The sequence below is a fragment of the Odocoileus virginianus genome, chromosome 11 (genome assembly GCF_023699985.2).
Source record: "Odocoileus virginianus isolate 20LAN1187 ecotype Illinois chromosome 11, Ovbor_1.2, whole genome shotgun sequence".
NCBI lineage: Eukaryota > Metazoa > Chordata > Mammalia > Artiodactyla > Cervidae > Odocoileus > Odocoileus virginianus.
In genome coordinates this window covers 22400275-22423398 of record NC_069684.1, presented here as the reverse complement: position 1 = coordinate 22423398, position 23124 = coordinate 22400275, and the positions used below count along the sequence as shown (strand labels likewise).

The 23124-nt window shown below is 37.8% G+C and overlaps 1 protein-coding gene across 6 annotated transcripts in view; it reads right to left on the bottom strand.

Moving 5' to 3' along the window:
* COP1 (COP1 E3 ubiquitin ligase) overlaps positions 1-23124 on the bottom strand; it is a 213223-nt gene that overhangs the window by 172130 nt on the left and 17969 nt on the right. For 5 of the 6 annotated variants that reach the window (XM_070474042.1, XM_070474041.1, XM_020882898.2 and 2 more), the window contains 2 exons: positions 17610-17669; positions 6479-6576 (listed from right to left, as the gene is read on the bottom strand). In XM_070474042.1, coding sequence (XP_070330143.1) covers positions 6479-6576; positions 17610-17669 — 158 coding nt within the window. Of the gene's footprint in view, positions 1-6478; positions 6577-17609; positions 17670-23124 lie in introns of those variants that run through there. The other variant, XM_070474043.1, reaches the window with a different exon arrangement.

The following is a 23124-nucleotide window of genomic DNA, read 5'->3' as shown; positions in this document are numbered from 1 at the left end:
TTCAGAGGCTAGATCCCTCCCTGGCCCTACAGAATGATGCTTGACTTAACCTAAATCCATCTAGTCATCCTCTTGACAGTGACTGACAAAATGGTTAACTACTGCGACCTCATTTTGCCCAGCAAAGGGTATGCTATCTTTCAGAAGAGAAGGCTTGAATGAGACTTTTGTCTGCCTTCATCTAGGGATGATACCTGGAATCACTTAGAGCCACCCTGCATCTCTCTTGAGGGGAGCTAGCCAAAGGACCAACACATGTGCTGGGGAAGGAAGGCCAGAAAGATGGAAAGAATCTGATCATATCACTGAGATATCAAATCAACTCAATTTAGAAATTCTTTCTGTGTAAATCAATACATTTCCTTTAATGTTCCAGCCACTCTTAATAGATTTTTCATCTTTAACACCCAACTGATTTAAAAAAAAAAACTAATAAAAGAAAAGAGCAACTAGCACTAAGCTAGTTTAACGTACTGGTCTTTAATTTACAGACGTTATCCTATGGGCTATTCTTTGCATTTTAGAGATGAGGAAATACTAGAAAGAGCACAAGAAAGTTACTCATGGTGACATATAATACAAGACAAAGCTAGGATATAAGCCTAACTAATACTTCCCACCATACCACAATTTACTACAAATATTTTCTAAAAATTCAGAGAGATACCAGGGCCATGCTAGAAACCAAGGTTTAAAGATAAGACTCAACCTACGTAAGACTTAAAGACGCAAACAACTAGGAGTAGGCAGACAAACACATACAATGCATCAGTTATGATAATCAGTACCATCACTGAACGGATTTAAAAAGAACACAGGACAAAGAGCTATTAAAATGTTAACGAGTAGACTTCACACAGGAGATGACATAAGAACTGGGCCATAATAAGCACACAGAGACTCACTAACCAGGAAAAGAAGTGGAAAAGAATTCAAATAAGGGTGTGTGAGAATCTCCCTGGTGATCCAGTGGTTAGGACCCACTGCCATGGGTCTGCCCTCAATCCCTAGTCAGGGAACCAACGTCCAACAAGCCACATGGTGTGCCCCCAAAACGGGGTGGGTTGGGGGTAGGAGGGAGTAGAGGGGGTAAAAATCTCAAGAAATCTCATTTAACACTGGCCATGAATGTTTCAAACCCTTAACTGGAATTCTCTGGATCCTTATAACAGCCATGGTACCAAGAACAAATAATGCCTTTCTCGGACATGCCTGGTGGTCCAGTGGTTAAGAGTCCACCGTGCAATGCAAGGGACACAGGTCTGATCCTTGGTCAGGGAGCTAAGTTCCCACATGCCATGGGGCAACTGAGGCGGCAGGCCACAACCAGTGAAGACTACATGTTGCAATCAAGAGCCCACGCCCCACAACAAAGACAGCACAGCCAAAAAAACAAACAAACAAAATGCCTTTTTACTGCTAAAGAGTTCATTCTAGCAACTGTCATTTTAGAGGCAAGATAGCAAAGTAAAAGCATACTCAAGTCAGGACCAAATCCCATGCTAAGGACCAAAGCCCGATTCCACCATTTACTGGGGCTGTTGAACCTTACACAAGTTACTTGCCTTCTTTGTGCTTTAGTTCCCCCAGGGGAGGAATGCAGATGACAACAGCTACCTATGTCACAGGACTGAGAATGTATAAAGTGCCTGGAAAAGTACTTGGCAGTAGTAAAGACATTATATGTGTTGGTGACTTTTTTTAAAGCACAGATTTTAAATTTTGCATGCATGTTGTCTTCTACATTAAAGAGTAAGAAAGTCATTCATTAGGGAGATAAGACCATTCAATTTACAAATTTTATCCACAGAGAACACTAGAAAACAGATTGGTGGGGTGGGGGTGGGGGTAGCGGCAGGTGTAGCTGGAGGAAGATCATGCATCACGGAAGGACAGGGAGAGCTAGAGTAAGCCCTAGAAGGAATGCAGGAGGGCAACTGCAGAGCTCGGAGGAGACACACCCCCTTACCCACATGAGCCTTCCAGCAACAGTAGAGAAAGAGAGCCCAGATTCTGCAATCCCCAGACTCACTTGCCCACAGCCCCGCTCTATAATTTCATGTTCTCAGTCACAAGCTGCAACCCTGCTTGCCGGTCCTCGCTGGTGGCCTGGGACAGCTTCAGGCTAAAACAGGGGACCTAACAGATCCCCATTCCTGAACACACTGGGACAAAAAGCAGCCTGGTAAGTGGAAGGGTCCCCAGAACTCCCTACATGTGAGTGGAAGAAACCTCTTGATGAAAGTGAGAGGAGAGTGAAAAAGCTGGCTTAAAACTCAACATTTAAAAAACAAAGACCATGGCATCTGGCCCCATCACCTCATGGCAAATAGATGGGTTAACAACGGAAACAGTGACAGACTTTATTTTCCTGGGCTCCAAAATCACTGCAGATGGTGATTGCAGCCATGAAATTAAAAGACGCTTGTTCCTTGGAAGAAAAGCTATGAAAACCTAGAAAGAATATTAAAAAGCAGAGACATAACTTTGCCAACAAAGGTCCATCTAGTCAAAGCTATGGTTTTGCCAGTAGTCATGGATGGATGTGAGAGCTGGACCATAAAGAAGACTGAGTGCCAAAGAATTGATGTTTTTGAACTGTGGTGCTGGAGAAGACTCTTGAGAGTCCGTTGAACTTCAAGGAGATCAAACCAATCCATCCTAAAGGAAATCAGTCCTGAACATTCACTGGAAGGACTAATGCTGAAGCTGAAGCTCCAATACTTTTGGCCACTTGATGCAAAAAACTGACTCACTGGAAAAGCCCCTGATGCTGGGAAAGATTGAAGGCAGGAGAAGGGGACGACAGAGGATGAGATGGTCGGATGGCATCACTGACTCGAAGGACATGAGTTTGAGCAAACTCCAGGAGCTGGTGATAGGGAAACCTGGCATGCTATAGTCCATGGGGTCACAAAGAGCCAGGACACGACTGAGCAACCAAACTGAAGAGCAAAGAGGATAGAAAGGCAAAAAGTGAGAGTTGTGCCCCTTCTGGGGGAAGGGAGAAGGATAGAAGAAAGGTAGCTGCTGCTGCTAAGTCGCTTCAGTTGTGTCCGACTCTGTGCGACCCCACAGACAGGAGCCCACCAAGCTCCCCTGTCCCTGGGAATCTCCAGGCAAGAACACTGGAGTGGGCTGCCACTGCCTTCTCTGGAGGAAAACTAGAGGAAGAAGAAAAAGGAGGAACTGTAGTGTAGGGCTTAGGGCATGAAAGGAAAAAATCAAAATACCTGTCTTGACAAAAAAATGCATGAGTCTAAAGACCAGAAAACCAAATCCGCTTGTGTTTGAGGTATATGACTTCCAATTCTTTGCTCTCATTAAAACTGAAGAAAGAAGTGGACTTGTTAATGATTATGGCAGTAAAAAAAATTTTTTTTTTTACTAAATAAATGCTTCTTTTTTTGAAGCATGTAATTCAGAAGGAGGTCAAAGAAATAAGTGACACTGCTGGAACAAAGTTCCTTCAATCCCCATCAAAGTATTTATGTAAGCAGTTTCTCATGACTTACCCTTTTCAAAATAAAAAGTCTTAAACTTACACAATATGTCAATTATATCTCAAATTTTTTAAAAAAACTATGATGATCCTAAATAAATAAGAAAAATATAAACGAAACTGAATCCCTGCCCTAGTAATAACTATCAGTGGCAATGGAACTAATTGAGAAGAACACCATCACACATTAAGCAGCCATTTTCAATAAATTTTTATGTCTAATACTTTATAAAATTTGTACATATTTATTTAATCAAATGCATGTCGAATAATTACAACTCAGAAAAAACACATTCAAAAGTTCAAAAGAAACTTCAAAGCCTGTAATTTCTATTTTCTGTTACAGAAAAGTATGATAGATAAATCAGTAAGAATTTGAAACATGCATGTGTGTGTGTGTGTGTGTGTGTGTGTGTGTGTGTGTGTGTATTTTTTTTTTTGCCACACGGGGCAGCATGTGGGATCCTAATTTCCCAACCAGTGATTGAACCTTTGCCCCCAATATTGGAAGGATGGAGTCTTAACCAGGGAACTGCCAGGGAAGTCCCAAAAATACATAATGACAAAATTTCATGGGCAATTTGCAATTTAAGCAGAAGTTCAAAGGGACAAAACACAAAATTTCTCATTGTTAATGAAAAGTCTTTATTTCTGAAACAATGGTAAGTATCAAATCACTATACTATTCAATTTCCACTAGATACATTTTAAAAAGAGATAAAAGCTTATTTTTAAATAACCATATTTATAATACTTTAAAAACTATATTCTTTACAAGCACTAAAACTTACAAAGAAAAATTTGGATGCTAATTTAAATATGGCATCAATGTGGGAAGTACATCATTTTTCAGAATTTTTAAGTGTCATCCAAGCGAAAAGGTTTGAAGATCTTTTTGAAAATGTGCAGCCCAGCCCTCTAGCCATGACTCAAGTAAATGTAAAGCATTAAAAGTGAAGAATCCTAACCTATCAATAAAAATATTAGAATACTTCAGAATCATATAACTTAACATTTATTTTATGATGCTCAAGAGGAAATCTGATATTACTTTTAGAAGGCTCAACATCTTTCTAGTCCAGCGAAGAACTACAGGCATTATACAAATCATGTAATCTCAAACTAAATCAATGGGAATAAATTGTTTTTTTTTCATTACAGAAAAAAGCAAGTGATAGATCACTTTCAGAAACAGATCTCAGTGGCTTTCTGAGTACACAGGAACGTGAGGACTTGACTATCACTGTACAAAGGTAAAGACTGGAAAGGGTGACGGCAGCGAAACAGAATAAACGTATCAGGATGAAATGTTATTTCTGTGGCTGACATAAATACTCATACTGGAAGCTGCATTATAACTAAGACTTCAAATCTGGGCATAAAATACTTAACACTTAAATTACATAAAACCAACATTCTTTACCCATATAAAGAGATTAAAAACTGAATCATAGCAAAGATAATGTCCAGCTAAGGAAATCAGTAATTATGACTTCACTATTCACTGAATGTACACATTTGAGAACATATAAAATATGAAATTACATCTTAGTGTTAATATTTTCACATTCCTTCCATATGGTGTTCTCACTCTATTTAGAAATTTACACAACAGAATTCCTAACTTATGGTCTCATTAAGGAATACTGCCTGAAATTTTTGGTAAATACCAAAATCTTAAGACCACTGATTTCCTTGCTGTATTTAACCATTCCAAAAGAAGGAGTAGTTTTCTAAAGTTATAAGAACTCAAAGAAAAGTGGTTCTAAAACTCACAAGTGGCATGAATCCATGTTTGTGAGTTCAAGGACAAAGGCTTCTGCTTTGCAGGACTTTGGTTTCCCTAACTCAGCTCATGAAGCCCAGTCCCACAGTATCATATCAATCAGTATTTCTTCTTTTCTCCTAGTTTATCATAAAACTTTATCTACCTAGAAGAACTTGGTATTTCAACAGAAAATCATCAGAATATTTTCTTCAGGGTTCCTTTCTGCTATGCAATCATCCAATGATTTATTTTCCTTTATGTAAAGATACTGGAGTGCAGTGAAGAATGAAAGAGAAGAAAGGATTGAAGTTAATGGAATTTTAGAACAGAGATAAAAAAAAAAGGAAAGCCATGGTTAAACAGGTTCCACGTCAAGATTTAATACTGTAAAACACCAAACAAATCAAACTGCAACTGAAGCACAGGGAGGTCAGAATGTATATATCCTTACCTCCAAGTATGTTACACTCTAGAAAGAAGAATTATCCTTTCTGATATACATAACAAATAGCATCATACTTCCTGCCTATCCACACCTGAAAATTAATCTTCATTCACAAAAACTCAAACTGAAGACTTTCCACACTACCTTAGGCTTTTCAACACGTAGAATTTGTAGATTTTTCATAACTGGTCTCTGACTAGGTATTATTCCCAACTACTTACCATTTACCTTAAGGGTTCCCTATTTGTATCTGTCTTCTCCAGTCACCATTCCTTCATTACATGTTCCATATTCATGTCTTCCTTTCCCCAGTTTTACTTTTTGATTGCCTCCCCAGGTCACAGACTCTTGTTCCCTCATCCAGGAGTCCTCATGCCCAACTTTTTCCCCCCTTCCCATTCTCCATTAACTCTTCCCTCCACTGCTTCTGCCCCAGAACGGAAACAAGAATGCACAACAGGACAAGAGACAGGGATTTGGAACTCTGGTGTTCTCCTACAGCTTCACATTCCTCCTACCTATTGATGTAAGAACCTGAGAATTGGACCAGTCAATTTTTTTTTTAATGAAATAGATATGATATATGGTACATATAGTACAGAATCGATGTCACAACCCAAGGAAGACTGGGGAAAGCACCTCTGGTGACTAGGACAGAGAGATATGCTTACCTATAAGTTATGTTCTCTAAATAAATTTGTGCTAGCACAACCTTTTGGGGACTGAATATTTTTAAAAATTAAAAATCATTCCAAAGACTCACCCAAGAAATTAGGATACAGATGGTCAATATTATCCACAACATAGTTACACTTGGGACATCTATTATTATCCTCCAAACTCTGATGAATACACTTGTAGCTATTAACAAAGAAAAAATAAAATAGGCTTCATTAAATCAGTGACTAATTAGTAAACTGGTCACAAAACAATGCCTATTAGTTTTCTATTCCTCATTTTCAACATAAGTAATCTAGCAGTTAACAAGTTAATTTCAGCTTATACTTTTATATCATAAAAAAAAGTACATAGGACATTTATTAGATAATAGTATACAAAAGTTATTTAAAAATAAACTCAAATAACAAGCCTACTGGATATAAAATTTAAAAGGTAAGTTTATGCAATTTAAATGGTACATAACAATAGCAAGAAAAACAAAAGCCTACAATTTAGTTAAGCAAACAGACTGTGTTCTTGGAGTTCTGATATCCTTAATACAAGAAAAGCTCATTCAAATAAAAAGAAAATAAAAGAAGAACATAAAAATCAACAAATGAAAACTTAGTCAATAAGCATGGGAAATACCACCTTCACTAGGATGATAAACTGATTTAAAATTATATATTACCTTTTACCAATCAGAATAGAAAAATAAAAAGGCTATCAGAGTTAGGAGTACATGTAAAAATGAATAATTTCACAGGCTGTTGTAAGAAATTTAACTACCATAACTTTCTAGAAGACAAATTGTATGGAAAATTCTCAAGGCTGTGTAACCTCTTTGATGCAGTGATATTACTTTCTGGAATTTATCTTTAGGAAATAAGCAAATATATATAAGTAGAAAAATGTTCAATTCAAAGTTATTTGTAAACAGCAAAATAAATTAGAAGCAACCAAAACACTAGGAAATTGACTACATAAATTTGTAAACATCAATCCAATGTATAGAGCCAATAAAAATCATATTATAATATGTAACTATAAGCCATGAAAAATAATAACTGTTACAAGCATAGCTAGAGAAATAAGATTATGATAAATTTTTCCCTTCTCAGATTATTTATTTCTGTAATGTTTGGCTTTTTACAACTGTATATTGCCTTATAATAAAAACTTTGAAAATGTCATTCAACTAAATAGCGAAAAAATATCAAACTGACATAATGAAAATAATCATTACATTACTAGGGCTTCCCTGATAGCTCAGTTGGTAAAGAATCCACCTGCAATGCAGGAGACCCCAGATCGACTCCTGGGTCAGGAAAATCCACTGGAGAAGGGTAGGCTACTCACTTCAGTATTCTTGGGCTTCCCTTGTGGCTCAGCTGGTAAAGAATCCGCCTGCAATGCAGGAGACCTGGGTTTGATCCCTGGGTTGGAAAGACTCCCCTGGAGAAGGGAATACCCACTCCAGTATTCTGGCCTGGAGAATCCCATGGACTACACAGTCCATGGGGTCGCCAAGAGTTGAACACAACTGAGCGACTTTCACTGAATAAAAATAATCTTTAACACAGTGGATACAATTCCATTTCTGTTTTAAAAAATTGTGTATGTGTACATTTCTTTAAATTTTTTAATTTCATTAAATTGTAGTTGATTTACAACATTTTGTTAGTTTCACACGAGCAGCTTCAGATTTTTTTCCATTACAGGTTATTACAAGGTACTGAATATAGTTCTGTGAACTAAACAACAGTAAATCCTTGTTGTTTATTTCATATACAATGTAGTGTATCTATTAATCTCACATTCAATTTATCCCTCCCATCCCTTTTCCCTTTTGGTAACCGTAAGTTGTTTTCTAGGTCTGTCAGTCTCTTTCTCTTATAAATAAGTTGTGTTATTTTTTTAGATTCCACTTATAAGTGGTATTTGCCCTTCTCTGCCTGATTTACTTCACTTAGTACGATGATCTCTAGGTCCACGCATGTAGCTAAATTGCCAATGTTTTACTTTTAATGGCTGAGTAATATTCCACTGAATATATACCACATCTTCTTTATCCCCTTATCATTGGCAGGTGGGATATTTCAGGTGCTTCCCTGTCTTAGCTACTATAAATAGTGCTGCTATGCATATTAAGAGTGTATGTATCTTTTTGAAGTAGCATTTTCTCAGGATATGTGCCTAGGAGTATGACTGTAGGATCATATGGTAACTCTGTTTTTAGTGTTTTCAGGAATCTCCAGACTGTTTTCCACAGTGGCCGCACCCATTTACCTTTCTACCAACAGTGTAGGAGGGTTCCTTTTTCTCCACACCTTCTCCAGCAGCTGCTTATTTTTAGACTTCTTGATGATGGCTATTTTGATCAATGTGAGATGATACTGATACTTCACAGTAGCTCTGATTTGCATTTCTCTACTAATTAGCAATGTGGAGGATTTCATCACCCAATTGATGGCCCTCTATATGTCTTCTTTGGAGAAATGTTTATTCAGGTACTCTGCTCATTTTTTAATTGGGATTTTTTTTTTTTTTTTTTGGACACTGAGATTCATGACCTGCCTGTTTATTTTCAAAGTTAAGCCCTTGTTGGTCACATCATTTGCAAATATTTTCTCCCAGTCTATACGTTGTTTTTTCATTTTGTTTATGGTTTCCTTTGCTGTGCAAACACATTTAAGTTTGATTAGGTCCCATCTATTTATGTCTGCTTTTATTTTTTATCTTTTGCCTTGGTAGACTGAACTAAGATAACATTAGTGTAACTTATGTCAAAGAATATTTGCCTATGCTCTCCTCTACAACGTTTATGGTACCATGTCTTCTAAGTCATTTTGAGTTTATTTTTGTGTATAGTATAAGGGAGTGTTCTAATTTCATAGATTTACATACAGCTGTCTAGCTTTCCCAACACCACCTGCTGAAGAGACTGCCTTTTCTCCATTGTACATTCTTGCTTCCTTTGTTGGGATTAACTGACCACAGGCATGTGGGTTATTTCTGAGCTCTCTGTGCTGTTCCATTGATCCATACTTCTGTTTCTGTGCCAACACCATGCTGTTTTGATTACTGTAACTTTGCAGTACTGTCCAAAGTCTGGGAGGGTTATGCTTCCAGCTTTGCTGTTTTTCCTCAAAATTGCTTTGGTAAGTCTAGGTCTTTAATGACTCCATATAAATTTTAGGACTATTTGTCCTAGCTCTGTGAAAAATGCCATGGATAATTTGACAGGGATCCCATTAAATATTTAGATCACTTTGGGCAGTGTGGCCATTATAACTGTATTAATTCTTCCAATCCAAAAGCAGGGAATATCTTTCACTTCTTTGTATCATCTTTCCCTTATCAATGCTTTATCATTTGCAGCATATAGATCTTTCATTGTTCTCTTTTGCTGTTGTTCAGTCACTCAGTCGTGTCCAACTCTTTGCGACCCCACGGACTGCAGTTTGGTTAAGTTTATTCCTAGGTATTTTAATTTCTTTAATGAGATTTTAAATGGGATTGTCTTGTTTTTACTTTCTGACATTTCATTGTTAGTGTAAAGAAACTCAACAGATTCCTGCATACTGATCTTCTACCCTGCTACTCTGCTGAATTCATTTATTAGTTCTAACAGTTTTAGTCATAGCAATCAGACAAGAAAAAGAAATAAAAGGTAAAAGTAAAGGAGGTAAAACTGTCATTGTATGCAGATGACATGATACTCTGTAAAAAAAAAAAACCCCTAAGACTCCACACCAAAACTGTGTACATTTAAAATAAATCAAAAAAGACATTCACCATAATGTTAACAGTATGTGCCTCTGGGTCACATAATTGTGGGAAATTTTTTCTTTGGCAGTGTCTACAAGTTTCTATAGTAAATATGTACTGCTCCTAATAATCAGGGGAAAAAAAGTTACTTCTAAAATTTTATTAGAGTGACTTATGTATAAAGATGATTCCTAAAAATGACAATATCTTTTTTTAACATTTTATTTTATGTCAGAGTACAGTTGATTAACACTGTTGTTTTAGCTTCAGGTGAACAACAAAGTAATTCAATTACACATATATATGTATCTACTCTTTTTCAAATTCTTTTCCCATTTAGGTTGTTTTATAATATTGAGCAGAGTTCCCTCTGACATATGGTAGGTCCCCGCTGGTTATCCACTGATAGTACCTGTTTTATTCTGAGTCCAAATTACTATAAATTTACTTCACCTTCATAAACTGAAGGAGATTATTGCATCTGCCTACTTTCTTCCACCTTATCAAAACAAAAACCTACAACTATCAGGTTGCTCTGTTCTAATTATTATCTACTTTCTCATCTCACATTTGTTACTGGAAGACAAGCAAAAAAGGAGGACATGACAGACAATCAATGTAACGGTGGTCTCTGGCACAGCACAGGGACCTAGAGATTAAATGTCTAGCATATAATAGGTACTCACATATTCAACAAACAACGTGCACAGTGTTTCAGAAAAAATATCATCACCCCCCTGCAACTGTGACCAGGCCAGGAATGCCATATTACCACAAGATAGATTCCATATAGGAAGAAAAATTTCCCACATGGAAATTTCAATGAAAAAAATCATATTTTTTTTCATTTTAATGCTAAATTGTTTTTATTTTTATTGCAAGGGAAAAGCATAAAGAAGATATGCAAATACAATAGATTAAAAGTTCCAACATGGAAACATTTATAGTCTGCTTAAGGGAAAAGTAAATGAATTAATATTACCAGAATACTTTCCCACAAGACAAGACTTAATCTTTACCAAAAAAATAACAAAACTACAGGGAATTCCCTGGAGGTCCAATGATAAGAACTCTGCACTTTACTGATGTGTCCCAGGTTAGATCCCTGGATGGGGAACTAAGATCCTGCAGGCCACTCTGTATGACCATGAGGAAACAAAAGACACCTGCATGTTCAAATAAAGCAAGTCATGAAGGAGAGAATCTGAAAAGGTTATTAAAGGTGGGAGACAGGGGCTAAGAGATAAGCAGAAGAAGGACATCTGGGGTTATAGCAAATAGCTTTTAAAAAGAAATGCTAGTTAGAAAATGAGCAAATAAAATGATAAGAATAAACTAAATTGTTAAGACAGAGAGTTTGTCAACATACAAATTCCTGAATCCAGTAGAACAGTCCCCTCTCCTTTCTTCAACCCCCAAATCATATCTCTTCTCATTAAGCTTATTATCATACCATCCTCTCCCAGAAGGAAAAAAAGAAGTCTAGGACACAACCAGAAACAGAAGCTCAAATGACTTTTCTGCCCTGTACTTGATAATATCCATCTATACTATAAAATTTAAATGTATCAAATTACATCCCACTATACAAAAGTGCAGTGATAACAAGATAAATCAATTTTATTCTATAACATCTACTATGGCACTACCACCTCAGGTACATTCCCTCTAGTTTGAGAAATAGTAACTGTCTTCATTTCAGTTCAGTCACTCAGTTGTATCCGACTCTTTGTGACCCCATGAACCGCAGCACACCAGGCCTCCCTGTCCATCACCAACTCCCGGAGTCCACCCAAACCCATGTCCATTGAGTTGGTGATGCCATCCAACCATCTCATCCTCTGTCATCCCCTTCTCCTCCTGCCCTCAATCTTTCCCAGCATCAGGGTCTTTTCAAATGAGTCAGCTCTTCACATCAGGTGGCCAAAGTATTGGAGTTGCAGCTTCAAAATCAGTCCTACCAATGAACACCCAGGACTGATCTCCTTTGGGATGGACTGTTTGGATCTCCTTGCAGTCCAAGGGACTCTCAAGAGTCTTCTCCAACACCACAGTGCAAAAGCATCAATTCTTTGGCACTCAGCTTTCTTCACAGTCCAACTCTCACATCCATACACGACCATTGGAAAAACCATTGCCTTGACTAGACAGACCTTTGTGGACAAAGTAATGTCTCTGCTTTTAAATATGCTGTCTAGGTTGGGTCATAACTTTCCTTCCAAGGAGTAAGCGTCTTTTCATTTCATGGCTGCAATCACCATCTACAGAGATTTTGGAGCCCAGAAAAATAAAGTCAGCCACTGTTTCCACTGTTTTCCCATCTATTTCCCATGAAGTGATGGGACTGGATGCCATGGTCTTAGTTTTCTGAATGCTGAGCTTTAAGCCTACTTTTTCACTCTCTTCTTTCACTTTCATCAAGAGGCTCTTTAGTTATTCTTCACTTTCTGCCATAAGGGCGGTGTCATCTGCATATCTGAGGTTATTGATATTTCTCCCAGCAATCTTGATTCCAGCTTGTGCTTCATCCAGCCCAGCATTTCCCATGATGTACTCTGCATATAAGTTAAATAAGCAGGGTGACTATATATAGCCTTGACGTACTCTTCCTATTTGGAACCAGTCTGTTGTTCCATGTCCAGTTGTGACTGTTGCTTCCTGACCTGCATACAGATTTCTCAAGAGGCAGATCAGGTGATGTGGTATTCCCATCTCTTTAAGAATGTTCCACAGTTTATTGTGATCCACACAATCAAAGGCTTTGGCATAGTCAATAAAGCAGAAATAGATGTTTTTCTGGAACTCTTGCTTTTTTGATGATCCAGCAAATGCTGGCAATTTGATCTCTGGTTCCTCTGCCTTTTCTAAAACCAGCTTGAACATCTGGAAGTTCACGGTTCACATACTGCTGAAGCCTGGCTTGGAGAATTTTGAGCATTACTTTATTAGCATGTGAGATGAGAGCAATTGTGTGGTAGTGTGAGCACTCTTTGGCATTGCCTTTCTTTGGGATTTGAATGAAAACTGACCTTTTCCAGTCCTGTGGCCACTGCTGAGTTTTCCAAATTTGCTGTCTTATTCTGTACTTAATCTGTGTATATGTCTCAGAGCAGTTCTTCTATTTGCTAATTAAAAGCAGAGATTTGTTTCATTTATCTCTCTATCCTCAATATCCAGCCTAATATCCCACTGAAGAGCTGGAACTCAGTAAATGTTGAATACATGAAAAAACAGATATAAACAAAAAAGAGACATACTTCTGTTGCCTTCTGGGTCATATAAAATACTCCTAGAAAGTTTCAGTATTTCTTATCACATGCATGCATGCTAAGTCGCTTCAGTCATGTTCGACTCTTTGCAACCCTATGGACTGTAGGCGCTGGGCTTCTCTGACCATGGGGATTCTCCAGGCAAGAATACTGGAGTGGGTAGCCATGCCCTCCTCCTGGGAATCTTCCCAACCCAGAGACTGAACCTGCGACTGATATCTACTGCACTGGCAGGCAGGTTCTTTACCACTAGTGTTGCCTGAGAAGCCCTATCACAATAACTCTAATTCATTCTCATTCATCTATCTACTTGACCATCACAAGTCCAAACGCAATGTTGTGGATTCCAAAAGAAGAGAAAGTACCTAAACTAGCAATCAAAATAGGTGAGCATAAAGAGATAAGAAGGATATATATATTTTCAACAGCTAATCACACTGCAACTCTTCAAAAAAACTTAGTACCACAGTGTGCTGACATAAATGGGTACCTGTGTTCCCTAATAAGTGTAGATCTGATCACAAAGAATGACTATTTCTCCACAGATATATATAGTTGTTCTCTTTCTCCTATTAAGTGCTTGAAGTGAAGTGAAATGACGTCGCTCAGTCGTGTCCAACTCTTTGCGACCCCATGGACTGTAGCCTACCAGGCTCCTCCATCCATGGGATTTTTCCAGGCAAGAATAATGGGAGTAGGTTGCCATTTCCTTCTCCAGGAGATCTTCCTGATCCAGGGGTTGAACCCGGGTCTCCCACATTGTAGGCAGACGTTTTACCATCTGAGCTAACAGGGAAGCTCTCGATACCTACCTACAAAATATAATAGATTTTTCTGTCTGAGTCAACAGGGATGAATAGATAAAGAAAACTGAGTAATTAGAAAATTCTCAAAAAAGAAGGGGGTACAGAAAGAACAGATAGTACTAGTGGTTGTATATAACAACCTGGTACTAGTAAAGCACAAGATGGAGGATTAGTCAAAATTCCCAACAGACAAACTGACCCTCAGGCTTGATCACAGGTATGCTGTGATGACAACACTGAGGGACCCTATTAATTATAACTAATTTGTAATAAAGCAAAACAGAAAATCAGCAATTGATATACACGTGGTCAGAGAAGCAGGGGACAGGGGACAACCTGGAGACTGCAAGGGGGAAAGAGAAAGAGCAAGCCTTATCTCTGTATCATACAGAAGCCAGTTTTTTAAAATGATATCACTGAGTTTAAGTTAGACTATAGCTAATATTAATAGCAGATTCACTGTGAAGTGGGAATGAATAAAGAGAAAAGACTTCCTGCTATATGGTCTCCAACGTGTTACCAGGAAAGACTTATCATTTATAAGTGGGACCAGGGATAAACAGTATGTGGCTCAATCTGATTTAGTGTTAATAATCTGGATTGAGCCTTGGAAGTGGCATACAGCTTGACTACAGGTTACCATACCCAGGGTTCAAGTTGGCAAAGCGTTGATACAATAGGCTACTGTTCATGACTAAAGTTCCATAGGCCTCACATATTAGATAAAGTAAATAATTAGGAGCTTTTGCTTTAAACAAAAGTACAAAATATTTAGAGGCTTCCCCTGTAGCTCAGTTGGTAAAGAATCTGCCTACAATGCAGGATACTCAGGTTTAATTCCTGGGTTGGGAAGATCCCCTGGAGAAGGAAATGGCAACCCACTCTAGCATTCTTGCCTGGAGAATCCCATGGACTGTAGCCTGCCAGGCTCCTCCGTCCATGGGGTTGCAAGTCAGACATGACCTACCAACTAAACCACCACTAACACAAAAATATTTCCTAGTTTATCAAGCCTGGGACTTGGATTCTCAGACTCCAGGTTTATTGGCACCTGCCAATGTTATTATCTCTATCCTACCAAAACCTGCTCCCTGGTAGGTATTTTAAAACATAATCACATCAGAGTGTAACACAGTAACTTGAACTGTAACAAGGATCTAAACTTTATTTTTATTTGAAAGAAAAAAAGGGTATTTAAGAAAACAATGGAGCTTCCCAACAATGACTTAAAGACATACCATGAAGATTACAGGACTCACTGAAAAGGGTAGGACTGTCTAGTTATAAAGTCAATCTGTAATTTATTATATTTCACAACTTAGTGAAACAAGATCTCTGAACTGATTTACCAGACTCTTAAGTTTTTTTTTAAATGCCACAGTAAATTATGTTAGAGGAGGGCAGTTAGGAAAAATGAAAATCTCACTTTACAACCTGTTTCACACTTCACTTTCAAATTGTGAAAGAAGAAGAGGTCACAGGACATGAAAACAATGGGGGTTGAGCGTTGGAGAGCAGCAGAAGATAGGCTGAATGACTTGACAAAGATAAATTTTAGACCCAGAACCCAGAACTAGATTCCTGGTCCATCGACCTCAAGACCTTGCTCTTTTAGCTTTACATCAGGATGCTCAACTAAGGGCAATTTTGTCTCCTAAGGGATATCCAGCAATGGCTAGAGACATTTTTGTTTGCTACAACTGGGAGCAAAACAGTTGCTACTGGGTTGTTAAAGATGCAGGTATATCTGTTGGGTATATTAGAATACAACAGAAATATTAAATAAACAGTGTAAATAATTTAGGGAGATGATTACAAGTAGACTATATCACCCCGAATCAAATAGGTAAATAAACAAACTAAAGGAATTAAACATACAGAAATTACATACTCATTAGGATGACCACTATTTAAAAAAAAAAAAAGAACCAAACCAGAAAACAACAAGTACTAGAGAGGATGCAGACCAACTGGAGCCCTTGTGCACTGCTGAGGGGAATGTAAAATTGTACTGCAGGTAGGAAAAACAGTATGGCGGTTCCACAGACGATTAAACAGATTTAACACATGATCCAGCAATTCTACTTCCAGGTAAACACCTGAAAGAACTGAAAGCAGGATTTCAAAAGGCTATTTATATATCAGTGTCCAAAGCAGCATTATTAACCACAGTTCCAACAGATGAAAGCAACGCCAATGTCCACAGAGATGAACACATGAAGTATGATATATGCAGTTATCCCTCAGTATCCACAGGGAATTGCTTCCAGGACCTCCATGGATCCAAAATCCAAGGATGCTCAAGTCCCTTATACAAAATAGCACAGTATTAGCATATAGCTTACTGCACATCCTCCTGTATATTTTAAATCATCTCTAGATCACTTATAATATCTAATATGATGTAAATACTATGGAAATAGTTGCCAGTGAGCTGCAAATTCAAGTTTCTCTTTTTAGAATTTTCTGGAATTTTTTTCAAATACTTCTGAACCCTAATTGGTTAAACCCACAGATGCCGAACCTGCAGATATGTAGGGCCAACTGTACATGCAGTTAAATGTCATTCAGCCTCAAAAACGAAGGAAACTGTAACACGTGCTGCAACATGGATGAAACCCAAGCACACTACACTAAGTGAAATGAGCCAGTCACAAAAATCAGATACTGGTTGATTTCACTTATATGAGGCATCCAGAGAAGTCAAAAACCACAGAAAGTAGAATGGTGACTGGCAGAGGTTGGGGGAAGAGGGATACAGGGACTTATTTAATAAGGATAGTTTCTGTTTTGCAAGATGAAAACATTCTGGAGACTGACTGCACAACAATATGAACAATCAACATTACTCATTTAAAAATGGTTAAGATGGTAAATTTTATGATATGTGTATTTCATCACAACTGAAACTCTTTCAAAATACACAAATTTATGTGACATATAACCTAAACACAGCCCTGAGCACAGTGTTAAGGGAGCAGAACTTTTAATCCTCTAATATCCTTTTTCAATGACCTGCTAGCCTGCTTTAATGACCCTCACATCTGACCCCCATGAGTGAGTTAAAGGTGTTTCATGCTTCATTCTGATACCCAGCACCCTCCAGTTTCCTAAAACAACAGTCAAAGCTCTTTAAACAGTTAATAAACCCAGAAGTTTATTAATTATAATTTCATATTTGATTTCATGGTAAATCAAAGTACTTCACAGAAACTACACCATTAACCATGTTTGCCTTGAGAAGTCAAACCTATAAAGGTGTATCAGTCAAGGAAATATGATTCAAAATAACCAACAGTAACTATAAAAATGCAACTTTTCACTGGCTACATTTACACACAAGTTAAAAACTGCCAGAAGACAATTTCACTAAATAAAATCATCTTACCAAAAGCTGTGACCACACTTCGTCATGTATGCTTCCTCGATCATATCAAAGCAGATGGGGCTAAAAACAAATAGAAAAATAATTAATACATTTTTTAAGCAGAGTAATTACAAATTGGAAAAAGTCATAACAGTATCAACAAAATCATATTTCAGTACACAGGTAAGTCTTCAAACTTTTTACTGATGAGAGATGAAATTTCTATTGGACTGAATGAACTTTAGTGGATTGCTGGTAAAAAAATAATTTGTGGGCCATCAAGTTCTAAAATGAATGAAATGAATAATTTAACTGACCCCAATATTTCAACTTGTCCGTAACTTTTCACAGTGTAGTGCAATCACAAAAGCAATTAAGTTCTACCATCTTTTCGATCATCCCTGGTACCAGATACACAAGACCTACCCATCTAAATGCTCTTTTATTTTCTATCTCAAAGAAAACTAATTTCCTGAGTGATAAATTTACAGTTACAATGTCAATAACTCTTCCAGGCGGTGAAGATGCTAATGATAACTAATACTTAACACAAGCTATGTATGTCCACTTAAATAATGGCATATTAACTCAATCCTTTATAGATAAGGAAACTGACACAAGTGATGTTAAAGTCACAGAGCTAGGAAGTAACAGCCAAATTTTCAAACTTAGGTGCATGTTCTCCATCACTATTCCATACTACTTTCACCTACGATAAGTTAAATATCAAGTCACACCAACTATGCCCCATGTTCTGGCCAAGGAAAGGTGGTTATCAATCTCTTGAGAGGATACAGTCCACCAAAGATATGCAAAGCCTTACAAAAAGCAATTTCCCTTTATCCTTCTCCGTTCTTCCTTCCAAAAACTCCATGAAGTCTCCAGAGATACAACAGCCATCTTGTGACCACAAAGACAACAACCATAGGCTAAGAAGACAGGATATGAGTTCCTTGGTAACATTCTCCAGCAGTTGCATCAGCCATGAATTGTCTCTCTCTGGACTTCACATTACATGAGAAAAGCAAATTCTCACTTGCTTAAGCCAATATTTATCGAGTTTTCTGTTACTGGTATGCAAATCCAGTCCTTATTGATGATACATGACAATTAAACTGCAAATGAAAATTTATCCACTCCCTTCAAGAAAAGTTTCCTGGGCATAAGTACCATCTTAGAATGTGAGGTTTTAAGTAAGTTATAAAGTCTCAATGTTGCACAAGCTCGGCGTTTCATCACCTATAGTATCCTGGCATAGACTGCACTGGATTTGTCAAGCCTTTACTGTCCCAGACTCAGAAGAAGGAGAAATCTCTTAAATGTGGAGATTCGGTAGTTCTTTTGGAACGAAGTCCATCTTGCTCCGTCTGATGAAGAAGGAAGAGGGGTGGGAGTTCCTCCTGAGGACAGGCGGATAAGCTGCCCAGGGTGCTCTGTGATCCCAGTCGGTGACTGAAGGATGCTGAAGAGTAGATCTGGGATAGACAAATTTTATTTTACACTGGTACAGCAGGTCACTGGGTGCTCAAGCAGGTATCTTAAGGCCATTTTTTTTTTTTTACAGATAGGAATATTTACTCAATTACATATGAACAGCATATAGCTTTCAAAACTTTAACATTTTTAAATTAATTAATTAATCTGGGTCTTCATGGCTGCACACGGACTTCTCCCTGTGGCAGCTTCTCTTCTTGCAGAGCACAGGCTCCAGAGTGTGGGCTCAGTAGCTGTGGCAGGCAGACCCAGTAGCTCCACAGTATGTGGGATCTTCCTGGACCAGGGATCAAACTCGTGTCTCCTGCATTGGTAGGCTGACTCTTATCCACTGTACCACCAAGAAAGTCCCAAAATTTTAACATTTTGAATACTCCAAGCCTCACGATTATTAGGATTATCTAACTATTATGAATCATATTCTACTTTTTAATCTTCCAGTTTTCTAAACCCATCCATCTCTGAGCATTCAAACTCCAAAAAGAGTGAAAATTGTCCTTCTTGAGTGGGCTATATATATAGTTTTATTAGTAAGAAAAAGGAAGAGTTGAAGGTAATTCTCTTAATCTTAGAAAAGGCTGAGTCAAAGAATTATAGAATGACTTTGAAGAACAGATCTGCCTTTTGTTTAGAAAGATCTCTTCAGGTCTATGTCAGCCCCTAAGCCTGGAATCTTCAAATCACTTGTGCTCTACCCTTTTTCACAAATACCACTTACTCCTTGATTTCTCTGGTCACTAAGTCATACCTTTTCTTTTCTCCTTTTTTCTTTCATTTTTTTTTTTTCTCCTTCTACTCTGCCTATCAATAGCATTCAAAGATAATGAGCTAGAAGACCTAAGCATAAGTACAAACATAGCAAGTATATGAACTGGTAGACAAGCTAAATATTACAGTGATATCTGAAATTCTATGCAGCCCCCAAATCTTTATACAGACCCCCCAAAATATTTATGGACCCTCTCAAACTTTTTATGGACATCTGACACAGTGGCAACATCAAAAACAAGGAAGAAATCACAAATAGATTAAAGCCTGTGCTGTGACCATTTATGCCTCCTGTATCACCATAAAACAAGCAATTCTTGTAAATCAACATGGAAGACAGAAATTCCAACAGAAAAAATGGGAAAGGATACCAATTCCTAATTCACAGGAAGGGAAGACATACTACTTTTCAAGTACATAGAAAGATGTTCTAACTCAGCAGTAACCAAAATTTGCAAATTAAGATGATAAAATAACATGTTACCCCCATTAAATTAATAGAAAATTAGAATACCAAAAATATGAGGGAGGATATGGAAAAACAAGAATTTTCATGAAGAGACATCTGGCAAAGCAACCGACATTGAATTTTCATATACTTATTACCCAGTAATCCCACTCCTATGATTTGTACATAGTTACACAACATAAAAATATATGCATCCAGCATATGTATACATATACGTAACTACATATATACATGTGTTTACATTTGTATTTGTGTGTGTGTGTGTGTGTGTGTGTGTGTGTGTGTGTACAGAGCTAAGAGAGAATAACCCACATCTGTCAATAGGGAATACCTTTGAGGATACCTGCAACAAACTGGATACTTGTTACAGTAGGGAATTTAGAGGCAGCCTTAACAATCAAAATTACTAGAATGGACAAATATAAATGTGCTTAGATATATACTAGAAAACATCATGTAACAGTCAAAAGGAATGAATCAAAGGTACAGGAGCACCATGACTGGCTATTTTGTCAAGTGAAAACAGAAATGAAAATAAGATCTGTGACACAATATGTTTCATATAAAATTAAAACACAAAAAATATGTGTCACAGGTATACATATATTCAAAAACATACATAAATCACAATATAATAGAAAACCAAGAGAAGAGGTTAGAAAAATAAAAAATTAAGTAGGAGGAGGAATATACTACCTTATTCAACAGAATCTAAAAATAACATCAATAGTAAGATGTACCACTGCTGCTGCTAAGTCGCCTCAGTCGTGTCCGACTCTGTGCGACCCCACAGACGGTAGCCCACCAGGCTCCCCGTCCCTGGGGTTCTCCAGGCAAGAATACTGGAGTGGGCTGCCATTTCCTTCTCCAATGCAGGAAAGTGAAAGTGAAGTCGCTCAGTCGTGTCCGACTCTTTGTGACCCCATGGACTGCAGCCCACCAGGCTCCTCTGCCCATGGAATTTTTCAGGCAAGAGTACTGATTTGGGTTGCCATTGCCTTCTCCAAGATGTACCATTATATGCAACTAAAAAAGAAACAACTCTGCTAATTAAACTAAATACTTCTTTATCAGTTTGGAATTTTATCCTTTTCTAAAAAGCTCTTTTAGAATTAAGTTTTATCATACATCACTCTTGTGGAAAACAGACACACACACACTTATAATTAGGTTTTCCAACAAATACTCATTCTTCAGGGTCTAACTTTTCTGAATCACTTTTTGACTAAGTCACTGATATCCAGATTTTTCCAAATAATACTGTCTATTTCTTTGGTGAAGTATCATTTACTAGGAGAATTCATAAATGGAACTAAACAGTGTTGTTCCTGGGACTGTAAGCCAAGTTTACACTCAGTCAGATCACCTACATCTGACTCCAGCTTTAGGAATGTTGCTAAACATGTCTAATTCACCACATTCTAATATGTTGAGGCAGGCATTTTCTCTGTTGACATATCCGTGTGTAAAATGACAGCTACCTCCAAGAATTTTTTTTTAAATTTCATCATCTACAACACATAACCCAATTTTCAAATACGCCAAAGAATAAATGAAGGAAAAACTAGAATCAAAGAATGTGACAAAGTGAAACAAAGCAAAAGAGGAGCCTTGGGCTGGCTAATGAGCAAGATGAAACATGTTTAGTTCACTCTGGACTTGAAGTCAAAATTTAAACGAAGCAGGCTTGCCCTCTTAATATACACACTTAGAAACTGGCTGGCAGGCAGGAGGTTGCAGGGGGTAAGCAGCAGGGAGAACAAATAAACCAACTGCTTTTAGACACTGGACACCAAGCAACACAGTACCGAGACCTCTGAGGAAAGCGGACAAATGACACGAACACATCACAGATTCAGCTTGTTGCCTTAAGTTTCCCAGGCCCAAGGAGGGAGAAGACAAGCAGAGCACCACAATCTTGCTGGAAGGATAAAGAAGAAAGACCGGGCAGGACAGCCAAGAAGGAGCTCAAGAAGGAAATCCTAACACAATCTACACAGCATTCTCATCAGATTCACTGCTGAATGCTAGTCACATGTGCCCAAGGTGAAAACTCCACAAGATCACATTAGAGACAAACGATCATTTCCATGGGCTGATTAATACATGAACTACCAGCTGAGAAAAGCAGCTACAAATCAGATGTCAACAGACATTACCCAAGCTACAACACAAAGAGAAAAAGAAAACACAGCATCTATGGGCTGGGTATCAAATGAATCAAAATAAATATATGAAGACATTGAAGTTTATTTTAAAATAACAATTAACAAAAAAACAAAAGACACCACATCACACATCCAAGAAGTTCAGAAAACTCCAAGTAGAATTTTAAAAAATAACAAACAAAAAACACCCTGATACATACACTGCATTTAAAGCGATAAAAGCAAAAATGAAGAGAAAATCCTGAAGGCAGTCATAGAAAAAAGACACATCACATACAGAGGAACAAAGATGAGAACACAGCAGAGTTCTCATCAGAAACGATACCAGCCAAGAGGGTCTGGAGAGCTTCTGGACTGGTGGCGGCCCGGGGAGAATGCACACTTGGCGAGGGCACAGAAGCTCTGTGCCGTTTCCCTGCACCTTGTTCTACGCATCTTCTCCGTTGGGCTGTTTCTGAGTTACATCCTCTACCATTAAACCAGTAATATGGTCATTATTCCAAATTTTAGACGCGATGGACCATCTACATAGTGGGAACTGGTTGCTGCACCCCTCCATGCAGGAATCATCTGTTCAAGTCTTTTGCCCATTTAAAAAACTGGGTTGGGGGAAACAGCCAAGACGGTGGAGTAGAAA